The sequence below is a fragment of the Diplotaxodon limnothrissa genome, linkage group LG7 (assembly GCF_057381915.1).
Source record: "Diplotaxodon limnothrissa isolate DT_005_m linkage group LG7, D_limnothrissa_male_GT1.1, whole genome shotgun sequence".
In the NCBI taxonomy this organism is placed as follows: Eukaryota; Metazoa; Chordata; class Actinopteri; order Cichliformes; family Cichlidae; genus Diplotaxodon; species Diplotaxodon limnothrissa.
In genome coordinates, this window is record NC_140602.1 from 28213494 (window position 1) to 28237892 (window position 24399).

General features: G+C 38.9%; 1 protein-coding gene across 1 annotated transcript in view; it reads left to right on the plus strand.

Moving 5' to 3' along the window:
• The window catches only part of LOC146628437 (receptor-type tyrosine-protein phosphatase zeta-like), a 97952-nt gene that overhangs the window by 30272 nt on the left and 43281 nt on the right, over window positions 1-24399 (plus strand). Inside the window, exons 3-8 of the mRNA XM_085357836.1 lie at window positions 2020-2199; window positions 4513-4664; window positions 5232-5327; window positions 6810-6876; window positions 6956-7113; window positions 10868-11018. Coding sequence (XP_085213962.1) covers window positions 2020-2199; window positions 4513-4664; window positions 5232-5327; window positions 6810-6876; window positions 6956-7113; window positions 10868-11018 — 804 coding nt within the window. The remainder of the gene's footprint in view (window positions 1-2019; window positions 2200-4512; window positions 4665-5231; window positions 5328-6809; window positions 6877-6955; window positions 7114-10867; window positions 11019-24399) is intronic.

Here is a 24399-nt window from a genome sequence, read left to right on the forward strand (position 1 = left end):
CTACTTAACTGACGAGATCAATGTTACAAGTCAGTTAAACTTCAATATCACAGAAGTTTAACTGACTTGATGCTATACTATGATTAAAAAGTGTTCTTTTAATTTTTGTAAAACGTGCACGGTGCATAAACACCTTGCATCCCCACGCACGGGGCGATCCACGCTAACTTGCTAACGGAGATTTGCCGCGTTAATGCGGTTATGGCATTAACGTCATTTTAACGAGATTAACATTGACAGCACTAGTATATATGGATAAAGTACACATCATTTGCGTATGTTTAATCTATGTTTAAATGTCCCTTAGCATAATGTCCCTTGACCAGACACCTTTGGTAAGCACACAAGCTTTTAGCATAATTTTTCTGCTGACTTTAAAAGTTATTGGTTTTGGCAGGTTTGAGGTAATCACTTTGGAAAAATGTCGGTCTGTTTTATCCTTTCCACAACCAGCTTTGATCTGTGTTGTGTATCATTGCCCTATTGAAACGCTGAACACATTTGAACTGTTTTATTTCATTTTATCCACTTTGTACCAGTTCCGCTGGCAGCAATATTCCCCCAGTTCCAACTCAATATTTACCAGTTGGTACTATTTTCCCTGTGGTTAAGTACCTTAGCTTTATAAGTAAAGGTGAGCTAATCTGAGTTGATGTACAGTAGCTAGTATCACCAAAGGTTTTACACCCTGTGGTCTATCCAGATCTTTTCATACTGCTCAGATGACACAGAACAAACCAAAAACAAGAAAACACATTGCTATTGTGTAATAACACCCTGACATAGTTTTTAGGGTCAGATTTCTGAGGGAAACAATGTGTATAGAAGTCCCTTCTTTTCCAAAAGATTCTATATCATACAATGTTTTGATGATGCTGTGATGAACACTGGGGTGGCTCAGGAGGTAGAATGGGTCAGAAGGTTGGTGGTTTAATCCCTGGCTGCTCCAGTCTGCATGCCAAATATCCTTGGGCAAGATTCGAACCTCAAGTTGCTCTCTGAAGCATCCATCAGAGTATGTGTAATGTGTAATGTGTGTGAATGTCAGATAGAAAGCACTTATGTAAAACCATACGGAAAAGTGCTTGTGTGAATGGGTGAATGAGGTGAATGAGGTATTGTGCGAAGCGTTTTGAGTGCTTCAAGAGAGTAGAAAAGCGCTATATTAGAATGAGTCCATTTGCCATTTAACACTGCTTTTGTCCAGAAATGTTACAGATGTGTATACTGTCTGTTCTATAGCAGCATGTGGCTCACGTAATATTAAAGAAAAAACATTTTAAGTCTTGAGCTCTGCTTAAGCATTTGCATTTATTTTGTTTCTCCATTCATTTATCTTTGTTTTTCCAACAGTGCGCTCACTGGTTTAACTTAACTTCTACAAAAATCAGCAGAGAAATGAGAAGTGCTTCACGTATTTAATCAACCACAAAACTTCTTTACTTATTAAGTGCAAGATTTGTTATCATATTGCAAATTTCAGAAAAAATTGTAATTCATTTCCCAGATTAACTCTAATGATAAGGTACAAAGTTTACATGAATTCACAAAATGGTAAAATGTCAATTTTTTTGTATTGGAGTTTGTATTGTATTTTTTGTAGACATTTCTATATTAGATGGAGGAAAACAGGAATTTATTCTGTCATTTAAATGTTTATCTATTAGTTAATTACTTTGGTGTAGTATGAATGGACATGGAAGAGGTCTTTATTAATAGAAAAAGCTTGAAATGTCTGAAAATCTAATTAAAGGTTTAAACTCTATGCCCTCCTTCACATTTTTGAAGCTGTCCAGTGGGCAGGGCCAATTCTGGGCCCCAGGCCTTACTTTTGTGACACCCCTGAACTCGAGAGAGTCACCTACTCAACTGAAAATTATTGAAAGTAACAACTTTCACTTTTCACTATTTTTTAAAATTTATTTTGGGTTTGATTATTATTTGGTTGTCTTTCCACCAAGATCTACACCGCCCCAAAATGATTTATCTGAACACTAATTGTCTATATACACACTCCAGGAACATTAAACCAGAATAACTGGGCCAAGAAGTTTCCATCCTGCAGCAACGCCAAGCAGTCTCCCATCAACATAGAACAGAACCTGGCCCAGGTGAAACTACAGTACCAGAAGTTGAGCTTTGATGGCTGGGAGAATCTGACAACTAACAGAACAACAATCAAGAACGATGGCAAGACTGGTAATAACAGTAATGCTTTGGATTGTTTTTTTTGTTGTTGTTGTTGTTGTTGTTGTTGTTTTCTAGAACAATGAGAATTTTGATCTAGTTTGGTCAGTTCTACATATTCACATATACTTATATCTCAACTACTGTATGGAATAAAATAGACATTTTACACACATTATGATCGCCAGTGGAGGAGTCCTTTTGAGCCTAGCAACTGATTTTTTTTCCTCCTCAGACAATAAAATTGAAATCTTGGAATATATTAACAGCATTTATTAGAGCACCAGCCAATGTAATTTTTAAGTCATAGCTCCTATAAATTAAGAGATTGGCACTATAACTACTATATAATTTTTTGGTTTCTGTAAGGGTCACCTGTATGTGCAAGCTCAAAACTATATATTTATTGCTACATTATAATTATTGTTATCCATTAAATTTCAAATTGTCTTTTACAAACAAGTAGAAAATAGTAAAGCACATTCTCATTTTTAAAGTAATTATTTACTTCCATCACTGAACAGAACAATGTCTTTTTGTGGTTGAAAGATTCATTCATTTCTGACTTCTTAAGTCCACAAGCTGAAATTTAGATATAAAAATGTGAATTTTTAAAAAATTAGGACAGGCTAATAAAAAGAAAAAAAAAACTGTATACTTGTACAAGTCAACAAGAATGAATTAGCAACAGGTTGAGCTAATATTTTCCTTACCTTAACGGGGAAATTAGATTTTTGCCAAGACAAAAAAACGTAACAGGCTTAAACTTACATGGATTAAATGGCACAAAGGGAGGCAAACAAAGAGAGATCACAGTTACCAAAACATATCAAAGGGACTTTTCTTCATGTGTTCAATAATCGGTGACTTAAAACAGGCTTAATATCATCAGTTCACAGTAAATAAGGTATTATCACAACAAAACCATAATTACATGACCGTGGCAACACGATGAAAACATGACCACCATTCAAAGTAAGTTTCGATTCTTGAGCATATCTTTTTAGCAAGTTAAAGAAAAGGCGACTTTTATTCAGGTCTGTTTTATGGTAGAGTGCAGGTGCTGCTAGAGTATTAAATAGAGAAGATCATCTTTTGATATTCTGTATGTTTCTAATCCATTGTTTTCAGGACATTTTCACTGTGTTGTGGTTGAGTCTTCAATGCAGTAGGCAAAGAATAAAACTGAAAAATCTGGGATATCAAAAACTTGAAGCAGATCTACAGTCATTGCCACTGCAACATCTTGTTTCTTTTCTTTTTGCCATTCTGTTGTAGGGTTGTTCGATATAATGATATATATCGGTTTCGTATTACGTTATCGTTTGTTTCGTGGTGTCGCAAAATAAACAATTTAAGGGAATATTTTTTCAGCGTTTTGATGGTCACTGTAGTGGTAATATTAATTTCTTAAAGTTCTCTCTTTCTCTTATATTTAAAATAACCACACTACGCGACTGTTTTTACACATTGTCATTAGCAACAATGATGGTAAACCCATCGTGTGGCTCCACCTTTGGCTTGTTTATTTTCCACATAAACCTTTCACAATGAAGCTGAAGATCCTGTTGAGATTTTCAAAATAAACTGAAATGATGACAAGCAGAAGGACCATTCAAAACAAATCGAGGACCTTATTTCTAAACGAGGGGCTCCCTCTGTAGCATTGACATGGTTTGGTTTTGAAAAGTCTGACACGGACCAGAAAACTGTACTATGCAAATTATGCATGAAACCGGTCCCCACCTCAGACTCAAACACGGCAAACCTCTTCTACCACCTACGCAAGAATAGTGTGAAAGAGTATGGAGAGAGTTTATGGATGAAAAGCAAAAAAAAAAGCCATCATGTGCTAAAAATAAACCTTAGACTCAAACGTTAGAACAGGCTTTTCCCTGTGTAATAAATAATCACAAAGAAAATTCTGTCCGTTACAACTTGTGTCTAAAAATGTACAGTTTCACGCATCAGTCAAAACACTCAACTCCAAGTGTACGACGCCCACCTGAAAACACTTCACGCAAGTCGAGTTGCCCAAGATTCACAGAATTTACAGAAAATGTAAAATTTTTGTCATATATATCGTTGTCATGACAATAAATGTCTTATATTGGGATATGAGATTTTGGTCATATCGCACAGCGCTATTCTGTTGTAGACTTACTAGTATGCTTTTGCCCGACCCAGTTTGGGTCACGCAAGCTGTTGTACAAATGGCATCTCTCTTTATACATTAGTCTCAATGTAGCCTTTTAATAGCAATTATAAAATAAAGAAAACTCAGTCTCACACGTGCCATTTTTTCTCACATATCTTTTCTGTTAGTGACCGTCAATGTGGATGGTGACTTCTATGTCAGTGGAGCAGGTCTCAGGTCAAAGGTCAAGGTGGGGTGCATCACTTTCCACTGGGGGTGCTGCAATGCTTCTTCAGAGGGGTCAGAACATAGTCTGAATGGTGTCAAATACCCTCTAGAGGTGAGTCAGCTTATGTAGACTCAAATTCATCTGTTATGATCAGGAGAATTTAAACTATATCTATAAGTTCAGCTCTGTCCAGAAATGAAGCATTCAGCTATGTTAAACTCTAAGATCAATCTAAATATCATTAGCTGTCTTTATTATTGTGTTTTCATCACAGTTTTGTTCTGTCTTTATTTAATGATAGATTAATTAGTATTATTTACTATTTTTTGTTTTACCTCTGCAACCTTTGTTCCATTTTTATAATTTTATTTTCATTTTATTTGCTCTACTTAATTTAGTTTTATATTATTTCTTGTATTGTTTTGTTTACTACTTGACATGATGCATCTCAAGGCATTTACTTAAATATGATAAAAAATAATGTTATAATATTATATAACATTATAACCAGAATTCTTATAAAGCAACAATAAAATATCATCCTAATTTAAAACAAAATCATTTCATATTTTTAAAAAGGACCTTTACAAAAAGAAATTCAGTGTCTGAATTAAACAATCTCACTGGACTGATAGACTCAACTTGTTGGTGTTTATTTTTTTCTGTTTACTCCTGTAGATGCAAATATACTGTTATGACCCACTTCGATTTGATTCTTTGGATGAAAGCATCAAGGCTGGAGGCAGAATCACAGCACTCGCTGTTCTATTTGAGGTTTGTGGTGTGTGCATGTGTTCACTACAAGGCATATTGTTATGTGCTGAGAACAGGTTTAGAGGTTTGTATGACTTGTGTGCTTAAAGAGTAAAGCATTGAAATTCAAAAAGCTATTCAATGCATGCGTGACAATAGAAGAAGAAAGGTATTACAATAATTAAAATAAAATAAAAGTTAAGCTTGAATAAGTTACTGCAATCATTGAGGAACTTAGCGTGGAGCCGCTACTCCTCTGTTGAAAAGAGCTGATTGGGGGCTTTTTAATTCACAACAGGTAAACAGATGTTCAAAGTGATACTGCCAGTGTATGTAGTATCGTGGCTTTGTCCTGTCTTCCTACCCTAACCCCATCCAGTCACAGCAGATGATCATCCTGAGCCTGGATCTGTTGTAGGTTTCTTACTGTTAAAAGTTGTGTTGAGAAGTTTTTCCTTCTCACTTCCACCAAAGCACTTGTTCATAGGGGGTCATATGACCGCTGGGGTTTTCTTTGCTTTGCACACAGAGGGTCGTTTGATTCTTTATATTATTGTAGGGTCTTTACCTTACAATACAAAATGCTTTGAGGAAATTGTTGTTGTGATTTGCCACTATATAAATAACATTGAATTGAATAGTAATGTTCAATCATTAGACTGAAGGTTTATTTTTATTGTTGGTTTATGATCATTGCTGTGTTCTTGTCTGTGTGCTTATGTTCAGTGTCAGGGTTCATACTGAGCATAGTAAATACTTTTTCTTAACATGCAGTCTGCTTTGTGCAGTCATGTTGCCTCTGGCCATGTTGGCATGTTAGAACTGTGAAAGGTCAGGTTGGAACAAATCTAAGACGAATGCCTCATGTGAAACAGCAGGGAATATCTGTGTGTCTTTCCAGCTAAAGCTTGGGCATAAAAACTACCAGTTAACTACCAGTTTTGTTTCTTGCCAGCAACTTTGGCAGTAACTGGGTCATAAATAATCTTCTTCTCATCGTTTTCTTTTTTTTTTTCTCTCAAAATTCCAAAAATGTGAACGCTTTGTTGGTGAAAGCAGTGTAACCATGAAAGTTCTGGTTTTGAATATGTCCTATAGTCTTGTTTAATATTCCCTTTGTGTTCCTTTTGTTTTTCTTAACTTTATGGTAAAATAATAAATGGAGCATTTAACAGTGCAAGATCATACATATCTTTAGCAGAACCTATATCTAAAACATAAAATCCATGACATGATGTTATGTTTATAATTTTGAGAGGAAAGGGTTGTACGTTGTTTGTTTTATTTATTCCTTCATATTTTATTACTTTGTTAACTTACAAAGTTTCAGTCATAGGAACTTATAGTTTTACAGTATACTGGCTGTCCTGTTTATTTTCTGTTTTTTTTTCCAATGGTATTAGTGTTGTTATATTTGTTAGTAAAGCTATTTTAAGATATTCATTTAGAACCTGTATGTATATGTGTGATTTATCTGAAGTAATTATGTTTTCCTTTTCACAGATAAGCACTGAAGACAACATGAACTACGCTGCTATAATAGAAGGCATCAACAGTGTGAGCAGATATGGTACAGCAGGTGGTTTTTTGTGTTTTCTCTTACCTTTTCTTGTGTTGTGTGTTTTTAAGCTGTCTTGTTTACTGTCCAGGAAAGAGTGCCAGGGTTTCACCCTTCACCCTGCAAGGTCTTCTGCCAAACTCCACTGAAAAATACTTTATCTATAATGGCTCTCTGACTACGCCACCTTGCAGCGAGATTGTTGAGTGGATCATCTTCAAGAACACAGTAGCCATCTCCGATGACCAGGTGACAAATCCAGTTCCAGTACATTTAAATTAAAATGTATACATTTTCACTTTCTATTTTGAAATCTGCTTCAAATCCTGCATGTTGTTTATTATTTTTATATTCTTGTTTTAAATGGTAACCTTCTTTATATTGATTTCTAAATGACTGCACCACTTTAGGCAATAAAATATGATGCTAGCTTTTACTGTAAACATACAGTAGAATTTAAACATATTGTAAACATAACTTTCTCAGTATAATAGAGGGGTCTTTTTGCCTTAAGTGGCTCGACAAAACCTAAAAGCCCAGTTGGAGATAATGGGTATCATGACGGAAGTTATCTGAAGTTTCTATTAGGCTAGGCTTTCACCTTCAGGGTCTGTGCATGCTCACTCTAAAAATACAGTGGCTTGCAAAAGTATTCGACCCCCTTGAACTTTCCCACATTTTGTCACATTACAGCCACAAACATGAATCAGTTTTATTGGAATTCCAGGTGAAAGACCAACACAAAGTGGTGTACACGTGAGAAGTGGAACAAAAATCACACATGATTCCAAACATTTTTTACAAATAAATAACTGCAAAGTGGGGTGTGTGTAATTATTCAGCCCCCTGAGTCAATACTTTGTAGAACCACCTTTTGCGTTTGTGAACAGCAGTTTTCAGATCTTGCCACAGGTTCTCGATTGGATTTAGATCTGGACTTTGACTGGGCCATTCTAACACATGGATATGTTTTGTTTTAAACCGTTCCATTGTTGCCCTGGCTTTATGTTTAGGGTCGTTGTCCTGCTGGAAGGTGAACCTCTGCCCCAGTCTCAAGTCTTTTGCAGACTCCAAGAGGTTTTCTTCCAAGATTGCCCTGTATTTGGCTCCATCCATCTTCCCATCAACTCTGACCAGCTTCCCTGTCCCTGCTGAAGAGAAGCATCCCCAGAGCATGATGCTGCCGCCACCATATTTGACAGTATGGTGTGTTCAGAGTGATGTGCAGTGTTAGTTTTCCGCCACACATAGCGTTTTGTATTTTGGCCAAAAAGTTCCATTTTGGTCTCATCTGACCAGAGCACCTTCTTCCACATGTTTGCTGTGTCCCCCACATGGCTTGTGGCAAACTGCAAACGGGACTTCTTATGGTTTTCTGTTAACAATGGCTTTGTTCTTGCCACTCTTCCATAAAGGCCAACTTTGTGCAGTGCACGACTAATAGTTGTCCTATGGACAGATTCCCCCACCTGAGCTGTAGATCTCTGCAGCTCGTCCAGAGTCACCATGGGCCTCTTGGCTGCATTTCTGATCAGCGCTCTCCTTGTTCGGCCTGTGAGTTTAGGTGGACGGCCTTGTCTTGGTAGGTTTACAGTTGTGCCGTACGCCTTCCATTTCTGAACGATCGCTTGAACAGTGCTCCGTGGGATGTTCAAGGCTTGGGAAATCTTGTTGTAGCCTAAGCCTGCTTTACATTTCTCAATAACTTTATCCCTGACCTGTCTGGTGTGTTCTTTGGACTTCATGGTGTTGTTGCTCCTAATATTCTCTTAGACAACCTCTGAGGCCGTCACAGAGCAGCTGTATTTGTACTGACATTAGATCACACACAGGTGCACTCTATTTAGTCATTAGCACTCATCAGGCAATGTCTATGGGCAACTGACTGCACTCAGACCAAAGGGGGCTGAATAATTACGCACACCCCACTTTGCAGTTTTTTTTTTTTTTTAATGTTTAGAATCATGTATGATTTTCGTTCCACTTCTCACGTGTACACCACTTTGTGTTGGTCTTTCACGTGGAATTCCAATAAAACTGATTCATGTTTGTGGCTGTAATGTGACAAAATGTGGGAAAGTTCAAGGGGACCGAATACTTTTGAAAGCCACTGTAGGTGTTTTGTGGTTCATGTAACTCTGTTTCCACACAGAATGAGCTTGGAGTCCTGCTGGCTATTTACATTTAAACATTAAAGGTTACCATCCATTAACCTAATAAATAAAATTAAAAGACAGGGAAACAGTTTATTGGCAGATCATAGTGGAAATAAGTTTATTGCTTGAATAGACAGTATTGTTTTGTGTTTTGTGTTCTAAAAGCTGTAATTCCAACAGTGTAAAACACACACAGTTTGCATCACACTGGACAAATCACCACATTAAACAATAAACTGAAGTTGGTGTCATAAACACTAACAACTACATGGGGAAGGGGGCAGATGGGATGGACACTCACTGAAAACTGCGACTCGATAGAGGAATCGATAGAAAAAAAACCCAAAACAATTATTCCTATGTTCGTAAGCAACCCTTTAAAGAGATATTTAGGTTTCACAACAGAGAGGGGCAAGAGAGAGAGAAAGGGCGAGACAGACAGAGCATGACTGAACCCCATACAGAAGCAGTCTTTGCTTCAAACAATTATTGGCTTACAGAAGGTTTCTGAGCTATTCAGACTTGATGAAGCACATTAGACCCACATAATTGCATGTACCTGCACAAACATGTAGATGCATACAAAAGGTTTTCAACAAAAACATTCCACCATGATCCCTGCTGAGGACCAGATGTTGTTTTCAACCTGACTCATTCACTTCAAACACAGCTACCATTAGATAGGTTTCACTCTGGTGAACTGGTGACTCGGCAACACAAAAAGACCTGGATGTCCATGGAAGACAACAGTGGTGGGTGATCACAGAATCATTTCCATGGTGAAGAGAAACCCCTTCACAACAGCCAACCAAGTGAACAACACTCTCCAGGAGGCATATCAATATCCAAGTCTACCATAAAGAGAAGAGTGCTTGAAAGTAAATACAGAGGGTTCACTGGAAGGTGCAAGCAACTCATAAACTTTAAGGCTAGATTAGATTTTACTAAAACACATCTAAAAAGCACAGAATGATGGCAAGAAAAGAGTATGGAGAGGGCATGGAACAGCTCACAATCCAAAGCATATCCAGGCAATATGATGGCTTGGCCGTGCATGGCTGCCAAAGGCACTGGGACACTAGTGTCTGACACAGGACAGAAGCAGCCGAATGAATTCGGAGTTTTTCAGAGACATACTGTCTGCTCACATCCAGCTAAATGGAGTCAAATTGATTGGGTTTCATAATACAGATGGACAATGACCCAAAACATACAGCCTAAGCAACACAGGAGTTTATTAAAGGAAAGAATTGGAATATTGTTGAATGGCCAAGTCAGTCACCTGATCTCAACCCTTTTGAGCATTTCAATTGCTGAAGACATCTCTGTGCAGAAGCCCCACGCTGGCAGCTAATATATATATATATATATATATATATATACACATATATATATATATATATATATATATACACATATATATATATATATATATATATATATAAGATTATTTGGAACTGTGAGTGATGCAAAGCTGATGTAGTAAAGTGCAAAAAAAATAATGTTGGAAATTAGATTAGCGAGTCACCTTTGAGTCTTTAGTGGGGCATGTAGTCAGATATAGTTTTGAAGTTTGAATACCTTAAAAGAATCTTTTATTGTTGCCCATTCTTTTTCAAAGACGTTCACCATCATAAAAATTTCGAGGAGTTTAATAAGAAATATTTTTAGGCTACCTTTTCCTTTGTTTATTTTATTCCCAAAGTCTTTTCTGTAAAAGAACCTGCTGAAATCACAACCCCACAGTTAGTGCAACCTCACAGTACAATCACTCCTAATTATTAGGTAACCATTCATGGCAGAGTGCTGAACTCATGTTTATAACTGTATTGATTCCTCTGTTGCAGCTGGTAATGTTCTGTGAGGTGATGACGATGCAGCAGGCTGGATATGTGATGCTGATGGACTACCTGCAGAACAACTACAGGGAGCAGCAGGAGCAATTTATGGGTCTGGTGTTCTCCTCTTATACGGGCACTGAGGAGATCTTCACACGGGGTTTGTATCCAGATTTTTGTTTCTTAGGACAGTCATTTATACCAAGGGCTCTAGTCATCTGAATGAAATCGTATTTGACTGAAAACTAGTGATGTGCGGATCGATACTGAAATATCGATTCCTCCAATACCAGTCATTTATGTTCTAGAATCGATTCTCATATTAAAATATCAATATTTTAGTAATTTAGGGTAAATTTGTAGTTTATCATTAACAGGAACACAGTGGAAAGCAGCTATATCATTTGGATTGTCTACATTGGAAGGAACTACTTTCTCTTCCGCCTTTCATAGTCATGTGCGAAATACGGCTGTATAAATGTATAAATGTGTCGCAGCCCCTTGTCGTGCACACTCACAACAGTGTCTGGGCGTAAATGGAGTCATGTGCAGACGTATTTTACCTCCACAAACAGCCAAGACGCGGTTTGCGATACATGTGGCAAGACCATTAACCTCGTCAAACACCTCACTGTAAATCATATCACAGAATATGACGAGCGTATGTTGAGTCGAACTGAAGAGGAGGAGAGGGGTAGGTGCCGCTAGGGCGAGACAGATGTCTCTCGCGGAGGCCTTTAGTGCTGCAGCCAGGCAACATGCTCAAATGGCACACAACTTCAGTTTTTTATATGATAGTTCTGCATTATTAAGTGATAAGAACAAGTAATCTGAGGTCCTGTAATCATTATGAAGCTATAATTTGAGATACAATAAAAGATACAGTAAAAAAAAAAAGTTTTTGTACAACGTATCGGTATCGGATCAGTATCACCGATGCCACCCTGAATTTTACTTGGTATTGGATCGGAAAGGAAATCAGTGGTATCGCACATCACTACTTGCAAATGTTTTCTCTGATTAAATACATCAGCTGAATTGTGTAGAATACATAGTGTTTGCCTTTTTAACCTAAAGACATATAAAGCTAGTATTTGCAGAATTTTAAATAATTTTAACTTTGTTATTTAAAATTGAAATCATGATATACTTTTTAGACTAAATCATATTCCATATGCATGAAGCAGGTTGAAGCATTAGTTGAGGCAGAGCTACTAACAGAGGTTGACGCCTGTAAATCTTTGGGCTGGATGTACCTGTCGTCATAAAATTATTACCTGAAATAAGTTAACACAAAAGTTGTTGGAGCATCCAAACAGACAGGTTTTCTTGTTGTTTTTGGTGACAGACCTTGTTGGAAGCTGAGATGTGGCGGTCAAACTACTGAAAACTTAAAAACCGTAAATCCTCCACTTTAGCCATGATAGAAACTTTTTTCACATGGTATTGATTAGTTTGGAACAAGTAGCAACTGAAGAACAGGGCTTAAAAATGAATTTAGTGTGGGATTCAGTTTTCCAATCAAGCTTACTAGAATTACCATTTAACTTTCTTAAATATGGGGACCTGTGGCTCCAAAAAATGAACATAGCAGCAGCCAAAATGCTAGATGATGGTAATGGGTGGCAGCAGAGTGGCCACCTCCATCTTACATGTACAGTAATCCAGTAATTGTAAACAGTAATTGACCTCGTAATCACAATTCTAGCTTACCTAAAGGACTTATTCAGATAAAATAACCCACCCACCACTTTAATCACACTCTAGATCTTGTTTTAACATATGGCATAGAAACTGAACATTTAACAGTGTTTTCCGAAAACCCTCTCTTGTCTGATCATTTCCTAAAAACATTTATGTTTACAATATTGATTACACAGCAGTGGGGAGTAGACTTCATCACAGTAGATGTCTTTCTGAAAGTGCTGTAACTGACTTTAAGAATATAATATACCTGCTGTTATCTTCTTCAATGCCCTGTACCAACACAGAGCAGAGCAGCTAGCTGAACGCTACTCAAACAGAGGTCGATTATCTTGTTAATAATTTTACCTCCTCACTTTGTATGACCCTGGATACTTTAGCTCTTGTGAAAAACAGCTGAAATCAAATCACAAGTACTTGACTCCTTGGTATAATTCTCAAACACATAGCTTAAAGCTGATAACTCGTAAGCTGCAGAGGAAATGGAGAGAAACCTTTTGGATGGTGCCAGTAGTATCCCATTAAGGAATGATGGCCATCTTCAACCAAAACGCTGACACAAATGTGACACAGGAACTGTCAGTCATTAGTCTCTGTCCCGCCTCTTCCCTTTGATACATGGCTACAATGCAAAATCAGGGTTTCCAAAAAGTTGATTCTGTTCATCTGGATGTAGCGTTTTGTGGGAGAAATGTTTCATCACTCATCCAAGTGACTTCTTCAGTCTCAGCTGACTGCAGGTTTCCCCAATCTTATAAACAGTACATTTGCATAATGACTGAAACCAGCCCACTGAAGGAACAGTGGGCTGGGAGGTCAGTTCCTTAATCTTAATTATGCAAATTCTTATGACCATTGATCAACAACCACTGATCAAAGCCCACTGATCAATGGCCATGAGTACCATTCACAGAGAGTTGGGGAATGGCTGCAATCACAGCATTGTAAGATGGCAAAAGATGTACCCTTAGGCCCCCTCCTTGATTCAGAGATGGTCTTTCCCTTTTCATGTAAATAGCCTCCTTGACTCCGCGCTCAAACCAGCGTTCCTCCCTGTCCAAGATGTGTACATCCTCATAATTGAAAGAGTGTCCACTGGCCTGTAGGTGTGAATAGACTGCAGAGTCCTGGCCTGATGAGGTGGCTCTTCTGTGTTGTGCTATCCGCTTCGCCAGAGGTTGTTTGGTTTCCCCGATGTATAAATCCTGCCAATCCTCCAGGCACTTAACAGCGTGCACTATGTTACTCTGTTTGGGGGACCCGATCCTTGGGGTGGACCAGTTTTTGGCGCAGCGTGTTTTGGGGTTTAAAAGAGACCCGGTGTTTAGAAAAAATGCGTTTCAACTGCTCTGATACTCCTGACACATATGGGATCACTACAGGTTTTCGCTTGGGCAGCAGTTGTCCTTCTCTCCTGGATCGGCTGAAGCTTTCTTTAGGTGTCTTTCCAGCTTTGACAAAAGTCCAGCTAGGATAATCACATTTACTCAGGGCCTTCTTGATGTGCTGTTCTTCTGCCTCCCTGGCCGCTGTGTCTGTGGGGATGGTATGTGCTCTGTGTTGGAGCGTCCTGATGACACCCAGTTTGTGCTCCAGTGGATGATGACAGTGAAACCTTAGATACTGATCCGTATGTGTAGGTTTACGGTACACGTCAGCTTTTAGATGTCCCTCATTACTGATGGAAATCTCACAGTCTAAGAAGGCTAACCTGCCACTTTTCATATCCTCCCTGGTGAATTTGATTTGTCGGTCCACCGAGTTAATGTGATCAGTGAATTGTGGTACGTCCTGAGATTTGATTTTTACCCAGGTGTCATCCACATATCTGAACCAATGGCTTGGTGGTGTTCCAGGGTAGGATAGCAGAGCCCTCTTTTCCACTTCTTCCATGTACAAATTGGCCACGATGGATGAAACTGGGGAGCCTATGGTACACCCATGTTTCTGCCTGTAGAACTGACCCTTGTATGTGAAGTAGGTGGAATGAAGACACAGTTCCAAAAGCAAACACACTTGGTCGATGCTGAGAGTGGTCCTGTTGCTGAGGTTGGTGTCATCCTGTAATCTCTTACGGACTACCTCCAACGCTTCCGTGACTGGGATACAAGTGAAGAGAGATGTAACGTTGTACGATACCATGGTTTCATCTGCCTCCATAATGACATCTCTCACCTTCTCAACAAAATCCAGGGTGTTCTGGATGTGGTGTTCAGAGCTGCCCACCAGCGGGTTGAGGATCGAAGCCAGAAACTTGGAGGTGTTATAGGTGACCGAGTTTACGTGAAAAGGGAAAGACCATCTCTGAATCGAGGAGGGAGCCTAGGGGTACATCTTTCGCCATCTTACAATGCTGTGATTGCAGCCATTCCCCAACTCTCTGTGAATGGTACTCATGGCCATTGATCAATGGTCTTTGATCAGTGGGTTTTGGTCAGTGGTTGTTGGTCATGGGAATTTGCATAATTAAGATTAAGGAACTGACCTCCCAGCCCACTGTTCCTTCAGTGGGCTGGTTTCAGTCATTATGCAAATGTATGTTTATAAGATTGGGGAAACCTGCAGTCAGCTGAGACTGAAGAAGTCACTTGGATGAGTGACGAAACGTTTCTCCCACAAAACGCTACATCCAGATGAACAACAACTTTTTGGAGATTTACTTTCCTGGATGACTGAGAATATATCAAGACAAAATCAGGGTTAAAAGTCTGAAAGGGAGGGAAAAAATGCCCTGAAACTGAAAAGGGGGTTTGAAACTGAAAAAAGGGAATTTGAAGCCCCCCAAAAATTGAAACTGTAAAAAAACTAAATTGCATAATTTTGTAGTAAACAAACGGCAGACACCGTTGAGCCATTACAACAGATTTTAGGGTTCCCCACCTCCTGAATCCCACTTTCCTACTCATTTTCCTGTTTAGAAGCAAATTCACACTCTACAATTGAGAAAGGAAACTAGAGGGTTTCTTTTTTCATTTTTTTATTTGAGTACATTTCAGAGCCAGTGTTTTTTCACTTTTACTTGAAAAAAGAAATTGACACTTTTGCTGGAGTATTTTTAACACTAGTATCTGTACTTCTAATTAAGTACAGAATGTCTGTACGTTTTCCACTTCTGTCTGGCTTACCTAAGCTCAAAGTGGGCTGCATGTGGCTCACAATGTAAAATGAATTTGTTGACATCCCTATATACTACTCCGAAAGCAATTCTCTTTTGCAATGTGAAGCTTATTATTGACTATGTGCACGAGACAATGCTAACTTCCTGGTTTGAGACCGGATGTGGGGTTGTGCATTTCCGGTAGCTTTACTTTGCAGTCAATCGCTACTGCGAAGATATACCCCAAAATCATGTCCAAAACTCGAAAACGGAAAGATCGCGTTAAGTTACAAAGAGGAGAAGGTGGGAACACTCACCACTGTTGTGTCATAAAAAATCTAATGATCAATTTTGACGTTTAAAGAGTTTAGCAGTCCCTCGCAATAACGCGGTTCACCTTTCACCTCGCTGTTTCGCAGATTTTTTAGTGCAAGTTTGCATGCTTATTTTTTTTACGTCACATTGTGTCCTGCGTCCTGATTGCTGCAGACGATCTCCTCCGTGACGTCTCTCCTGTACAGTACAGAATCGCTGCATCGATCGCTAGCAGTGTGACTCTGAAGTGCAGCACTGTATGTCCACGATGTCCACGAAACGTTTTGCACCGTCAAAAAATAAAATTGGCTACTTGATTTCACCCATCGCTGGTTATTTTAGAACATAACACCCGCGATAAACGAGGGACAGCTGAGAAATATAACATTTGAATCCATTTTCTCCTTTGCTCTGAGGCGCAGGGAAAAATATCTACAAGTCGATGAACATCATTTACAGATATATTGGGTAAATGCCCAAGACATCTATAGAAATGTAAATCGCCGCTTGATTCATTCATTTGCTTAACTTGTTTTGGACCGTAAACCAGGCGCGAATAAGACACCGGAAACAAAGCTCCCCACAGGAGTTTCCGCACCGGAAGTAGCATATGCTAACGTGCACACAGTCAATTACTGGGTGTTTAAATATAGGACTTTACATGACAGGTTTTTTTTTTACATTTTTAACCAGCAAATACTCAAACACTATGTGTGTATCTGTCCCAAAGTACAGATCCTGATTCATTTTGATTATAAGAAAGGGTGAGAATTTCAGGCTTTTAAAAATCTGCCTCACATTTCAGTGTGCGGAAAGAAAAAAAAAGGGGTCTGAAAGTGGGTCAAAAGACCATTTTTCCAAAAATATATTTTCAAAATTATTTGACATATGAAGCCTAAATTTCATCATTCCATTCTATCATATAGCTTAAAACTTTGGACCATAAACGTTTTAGGTAAATTGAAGATGATGAAGCAAAATATTCTAAACCTCTGTTGATTTTTAGACAAATGATCATGATGTAAAAATAGAGCTGAAGTGACCTGAATAAAATGTCAGTGACAGACAGAGAATGGGGTGACTTGGGTACCAATTGATTTTAACACTGCATGTTGTTTCTACTCAATAACTGGGATTGATCTTTGGCTTTGGGGAGAGTTTGTTCTGGTACCAGAGAAATATTTGATGTTGTTTTCAATTAATGTTCTAAAATATTCTTAAAACATTTGAGAAGCTGGTTTTGAATTGCCGTTGACTTTTGCCTCCACCAGTTAGTTTTGGAATATGCAACACTTTAGCATATTTTATTGGAGTTAGCAGAAATTAATTTATTAGTTGTTACACACACATCTGTATATATTTTGGCAACATTACAGGACAAAAACAATCTTCTCCATAATCAGTTCCATTTGTTTATCAGTCTAGCATCCACAGTTGTAAAGATATTTAAATATTGTGTGATGGTAGATATCAATAACAACTGAAGGTGATTTAATTTTGGTGAAAATTGTGTCAAGGTGATACCAAATGTGAAAAACAGCAAAAACTTTATATTACTTTTAAAGGATTGTCTTCAAATTTTAGGGGGTAGCTCAGTAGGTAAAGTGGTCGCCCCATGATCGGAAGGTCGGCGGTTCGAATCCACTTAACGGCTACCCTGAGGTACCCCTGAGCAAGGTACCGTCCCTACACACTGCTCCCCGGGCGCCTGCTTAGTGGGCTGCCCACTGCTTCACTGAGTGAATGGGTCAAATGCAGAGAAAAACAAGTAATTTCCCCATGGGGATCAATAAAGTATCCATTATTATTATTATTATTATTATTATTATTATTATTATTACAATATCCTAGACCTTAGAGAACTTGACTATCTAGCTTGGCTAAGCACACACTTTATTTTTTTAATATGACACACTACATCTGCTAACCTCAGCATGTTGTAGTAAAAACATAAAACATTAAAGTTTTAGTAAGCTGTTAGGATGCTAGGGCTGGGCGATAGGGCCTAAAATCCATATCATGGTATAATTTGAAGCATGTGCGGTAACGATATAGATCGCGATATATTTTTTTCTTCTGTATACCGTATTTTCTATACTTAAAATCCTTTAATTTTCTCAAAACTCGACCGTGCACCTTATAATCCGGTGCGCCTTATGTATGAATTCTGGTTGTGCTTATTGACCTCAAACAGATTTTATGTGGTACACGCTCAAAAATCTGTCAAAAATGTTTTAGTAGGACTTTGGTAAGCTACAAAGCCGCACCACTTGATGGACTGTCGGAGCATTATGGGTACCGTAGTCAGGAGCCTCGCTGAGTAACCTGGGTCCAAAACTCCGTCTGCTTCGGGTCCCAAAGTCAAACGAACACTGCGGCATCACTGAGAGTTAAAAACGGTCTAAATTCTTTCATCTTTAATAAAATGATCAGCACTGCTGCTTTACCAGGTGTAAAAATTAAGTTTAACATCCAGGCATCCATGAAAACAGAATTTATTACATTTAACAGAGTTAGAAGTTAGCAGGAAGTTAGCTCGCTCGCTTCCACCTAAACATGATATACCACGTTCTGACCAGTGTTGGTCAAGTTACTTGAAAAAAGTAATCAGTAACTAATTACTGATTACTTCCCCAAAAAAGTAATCCCGTTACTTTACTGATTACTTGTTTTCAAAAGTAATTAATTACTTAGTTACTTTTTAAAAACACGATTTACAACCTGAATAGGTGATAAAGCGATAGATCTTTCAGCCCAATTCTACTTTTTCTGCATAATCCATCATACAAAATGTAATCAAATGGAAAAGTCTATTTTTTTAACTTGTTTTATCAGTGTTAATCTTTTAACTTTATGCATCAAGTAAAAATTAAATTATATGCAACATTCTCTGACTTGAATAAATTAGTTTAACATTTAAACCTATTTTCTACACATTCCAGCACATAAAATAAAATATTTTTTGTGTTTACACTCACTCTTTCAAATAGATGCAATTAAAACACAGCAGAAAATAAATAAAGTCAAAGACTCAGGTCCTGTTGCTCTATTTTCACCTGTAAAGCAGGACTGTGGTAGGCGGAGGTTTACCCTGGTGCAGGTGTGCCGCGGTCAATGGAAGAATCCGCGAGTTTCTCTGTGAATTTTCCATTACGTCATAGCTAGGGATGGGTACCGGTATCCGGTGCCATGATGGCACCGGTTCTGACATAGACGGTAGTAACCAGACCGAAAAGCAGCGCACATTTCGGTGCTTTATTTCGGTGCTTTTTTTTCCTGAGCTGTGATACACTTCTAGCCAATCATTTTACGTTTCCGAGGATAGTAGGCGGGCCCAGGTATGTACGTTCTTTTAGAGCAGAGCTACAGATTAAAAATGTCCAAGGCGAAGCGGTCAAAAGTCTGGCTGTACTTCACAGCAAAAGATGCAAACTCAGCAGCCTGCAACAAGTGCTTTAAGCTGATACTGTGATACTGTCAAAGGAGGTAACACCTCAAATCCGATGAAATACCTGGCGACGCATAGCGTTTTTTTTTTAAAGCCGAGAAATGCGCCGTATTTGATAGCTTGCTGCGAGACCTCACACCGAGCGCATCTACTGCGGGTGGGTTGCCTGTTATGCAACATCCCCCAAAAACACGAAGAGGAGAGTCCTGGCCCCTAGCCCTGCCAGTGTAGGAGAAATGATGAGGATGATGCAGCAGCAGCAGCCGTTCTTCTCTGCGTGAGTAGCTTAATGTTGTTCGTGTGTAATTTACGTTGAGTAGGCTAACCACGTTATTACATTAATGCATGTAAGGTGAACTAGCAAACATCATCATAGCTACATGCGGCTGTCTTCTTGTTTGATGGCAGATACTCCCTTCACCCTGGCCAAAAAGGCTAAAAAGACCAAAGAAAAAGTGGAAAACAGTTAAACATGAGAGGTTTAGGACAAAGTTTGTGTTTTTTCCATTGTTTAAGCACTGCTTCCAGCCAAGAGTGATGCCATATATGCCCCATAGCTGCAGAAAAGGCTAACATTGTTATCTTTTTACAAAAAACAGCTGAACATGAGAGGTTTTTGGACCAATTTTGTGTTCTCCATTCTTTAAGCACCGGTTTGAGCACCGTTTGAGCACCGGCACCGTTTCAAAAGTACCGATTTGGCACCGGTATCGGATAAAACCTAAACGATACCCATCCCTAGTCATAGCGCACTCGGTGCTTGCTCGGAAGTTTAGGGGTTTTTTCGCTGTAAAAATAAGTTTTCTTCCCACGCACAACGGACACTAATGTTTTTGTCACTTTTTATGGAATCAAACTCAAAGTAAGGTCAGTACTTCCACGCTTTAAATGCTGCACGCTCATACTCTCTCCCACACTCGATATATGATCCATTGTTGATCTGCACACAGCTGTTGTCACTAACGGCGCACTCGCTTACGTCACTGTCTTGAGACATTCTCGCAAAAAATCACGGTTTTAGTAACGCAATAACGCAGCGTTCCTACGGGAAAGTAACGGTAATCTAATTACCGTTTTTGCAATAGTAATCCCTTACTTTACTCGTTACTTGAAAAAAGTAACGCGTTACTGCCCATCTCTGGTTCTGACTGAGAGATTTCTGAAAAAATTCAAACGTACAACTCTGCTGTCACTTCCAACATGAACGAAGACAGGAAACTAAACAGCAGTGACTTTTTTTAGGGTTGCTGAAGTTGGGCTAGCTGGTATATAATGATGTGCTACATGATCACTAGCGACACAGCTATGTTAGCATAACAAAAACACAGTGAAGCTGTAGGATGAACGCTAACTTTTTTCCACTCGATAAAAGTTAACGTGAGGGTTCCTGATGGTTTGGGACAAATGCAATCGCATGGCAGGATGCTGTAAAGGGACCAAACTTCAGTCAGGAGAACAACTGAGATAATCCATCCACAAAACGAGGTTAGTCATTAATATACTGCAACAACATGGGAATAGAGCAGAATTCATTCATTAATGAATCAATGGTACGGAAGTGGAGGAAGCGCAGTTTTTGGCTTTCCTCATATTCCAAAACGTGCTTCGTCTCTTCGCTATTACTGTCACCCGGCATAAACTGCAGATGATATTGCTTGCAGCCGTTGCGATGCTTTTGACCAAAACAGGCGCAGCTTGATGACACCATCAACATGCACTATCAGGGTAGAGCGGTATAGTGAAAATCTCTACCATTGGCCAAATTCATATCGTTTCTACCGAATACCGTTTATACCGAATATCGTTTATACCGCCCACCCCATAGGACGCGTCCCTTTTCTGTGAAGTCTAGAGGGCATGACGGCAACAGCGCAAACTATATATAAAGTGGGTTTCCAAACAAAAACCCCATTCTTCACTGAAAGAAAAGAACACGTTAAACTCTAGAGCAGCGGTCCCCAACCACCAGGCCACGGACCGGTCTGTGAGTCGTTTGGTACCGGACCACGAGAGTTGAGGCTCAGGTGGGAAATTGATGGTTTTCAGGGTTTTTATCATTAACTCTGTTTCCCTGGGTCTTTGTAGTTGTGTCTTCTTCTTATTATCTTATTTTGAAAGAAATATTTACGCGTTACCATGGTGGCCAGAGAGCAGACAGGAGGATGTTACTCTTAATGTTGGCGCATTTCAGGAGGACGCTGCTAATAAAGTTACATAATTACACAGTTAATTGGCATTTATTATTACATTTATAAAATACCACAGTTTTTGTCTTGGACGTATCATTTTATTTTGTTGTATTTGTTCGCTGCACCTTAAAGGCCGGTCCGTGAAAATCTTGTGTGACATTACACCGGTCCGTGGCGCAAAAAAGGTTGGGGACCGCTGCTCTAGAGTGAAACAACAAAGGTACAATGCCTAGGCAAAGCAATGGCAGAGCACTCCTAAAAAGCTTCTGCTAATCTTTAAACAGCAAAACAAACTAGGCCCCACAAATTTACTGCCATTATCTTCACCACTAGAACAGCAGGAACATATTTCCCGACACTTGGTAGCCAAAACAAAACAAAACGTATGCTGTAATGATAGAAAGGTGCTATACAAGTACAGTTTTGCTTATCTACTTAGAGAGTATACTCCATTAGATGTTACAAACTCATCGATGCTGGGTACTGGAATTTACACAAGCCTTAGAAGAAAACTGAAAATTACTGGAAGCAGCAGCAGTCATGCCAAACTATAATGTGCTGATCACTGTAGTTTGTTCAGTGAGTATGGTTTGATTGAATCGGTTTCCCTGATATAGGAATAGGGAAGGGTTTCAAAGTACCAAAAAAATTAGTTGCTGGTTTTAATTTAAATGTCTTATGAGATCCAAAAGTCCAAGAAAAAATTTATATATATATAAAATATATATAAAACAGGTCCGCGGCTCCGAACCATAGTAAAGGGACCTCTGGCTAATACGTCGGGTTCATGTCGGGCTCATAACCGAAAACTAGCTTTACTTTGTTGTCTGGGTCAACTTTGCTAGTGAGAGACAGAGAGACGTTGAAAGACTGCTCCAGCGGAACTTATTGTTTTCGGAGGAAAACACGAACACGGTGTACAGTCGAGTCTTAACAGCTTACTTACAGCTGGGCTCGTCAGGCACTCTTCTTGGCTGCAGTGGTTATTATTATATTTACATGCTTCCAGCTCCCGTTTCTGGTCGGTGACAACTCGTACTTTTCCTTTTTCTCCCTCCCTCGCTCACAGACACATAACAAGTATGGCAGTCCATTCTCCCTGCAGCACGGACTACACTGCCCATGAGGCTACATTCTTTAGGGCTATGCCTGTAACACTAATGCGTGTTTTGTTTGGGTTTCCACCGGTGTGGAATTATCAAAAATGGAGAGGGCATAGCCTAACATATGAAACAGGAAAAGACCGGCGTGTAATCCATTTATTTCAACAAAGTAACTGTATTCTGAATACCACCTTTTTAAACGGTAACTGTAACAGAATACAGTTACTCATATTTTGTATTTTAAATACGTAACAGCGGTACATGTATTCCGATACTCCCCAACACTGTTTATAGACATGTCAGCATAGAACAATTAATGTTGGTTTAGTCAACATAGCATAGTTTTTTTTTCTGGTCTTTTTTTTGTTATTGTTGTTGATTTTCAGGTCACTTTGGAGTGATTCATTGGTGCGTCCGCTGTTTTATTTATTACTCTTTATGTCTTATCATTTCTCTTTCTGCACTCAGCAGTATGTTTGATCTGCCTTCAGTCCTGCCCTTTAACTACAAAAACACATAAACACACATACACAACCCAACCAGTCAGTCAGTCAATCAGTCAAACCACGACCACACTGAGGTTTGCCACATGGAAACACATGGTCTGTTTTCCCTGACAGTTGGTTTCAGGGAAAACAGACTAAAATTGGAGGGAGAGGGGGAGGGAGAGAGGGAGGGAGGGAGGGAGGGAGAGAGAGAGAGAGAGAGAGAGGTTTGTGCATTCTTTACCAAAGTTCTCGTGGTTGGCACTGCCCTCTAGTGGTCCAAGCAAAATATTTGTATTTATCAGCTTGTATTTATCTGTTCCCTCTTCTGCTGTTCGTAGCTAATGATATCAGGATTTTCACTTTGATCCCTCAGTGAACAGAGTCCAGACTGGTTAGAGCACTGAGCCTAGCTGAGATCCAGTGGAAAAGGAAATTTGCGAATGATTGGATAGAGTTTTCTGTCTGTCACCGCCAATCCTCAGCCTGCTTTAATCTGTGTTAATCCCAGACTTCATAGTGTCAGTCATCTGCATTGTCTCTGCACTACTAATCTCACCTCTGACCCAGAATCATACTTACAAACACAGACAGGAGCCATTTCAACAACCACAATTCACGTTACTCATCCATTGCTTACTTACCGGTAGTTAATAATTCAGTTCAATTTAATTAAATTTTATATATACAGCGCCACATCGCAACAGCAGTCACCTCAAGGCAGTAACAAATAAATCAATAAACAAATAAAGGCACATCATGATGGGCGCTAGGACAGTTTATGGCCCACCAAAGTCAATTTTAAAGGTATAACTATGGCTTCACATCTAAATTGAATTAATTCTTGATTATGCTCTTCAATTTTATATTGAAGAGCACAATTTCAGTTTTATGAAATTCAGCTTTGTAGTTTTTTGTGTAATTTTCCTAATCAGCAAACAAGCATTGAACACATTTCACCACTGAGTTGCTTCAAAAGAACAAGCTATAAAACATAATGTGATGTGATAACCTGCATTGAGGATCCGGACAATTTTAAAAGCAAAATCATAAAATGTAATATTTTCCTTTTAATTGACTCTTTCTTCTTTTTAATGTAGTCAATCATACATGATAATGTATCCAGTGTTCCCCTGTTCATCAAATTTACATAAAGGCTACTGAAATAATAAAAGTTACTATAATAGAAAATAAAGTCAA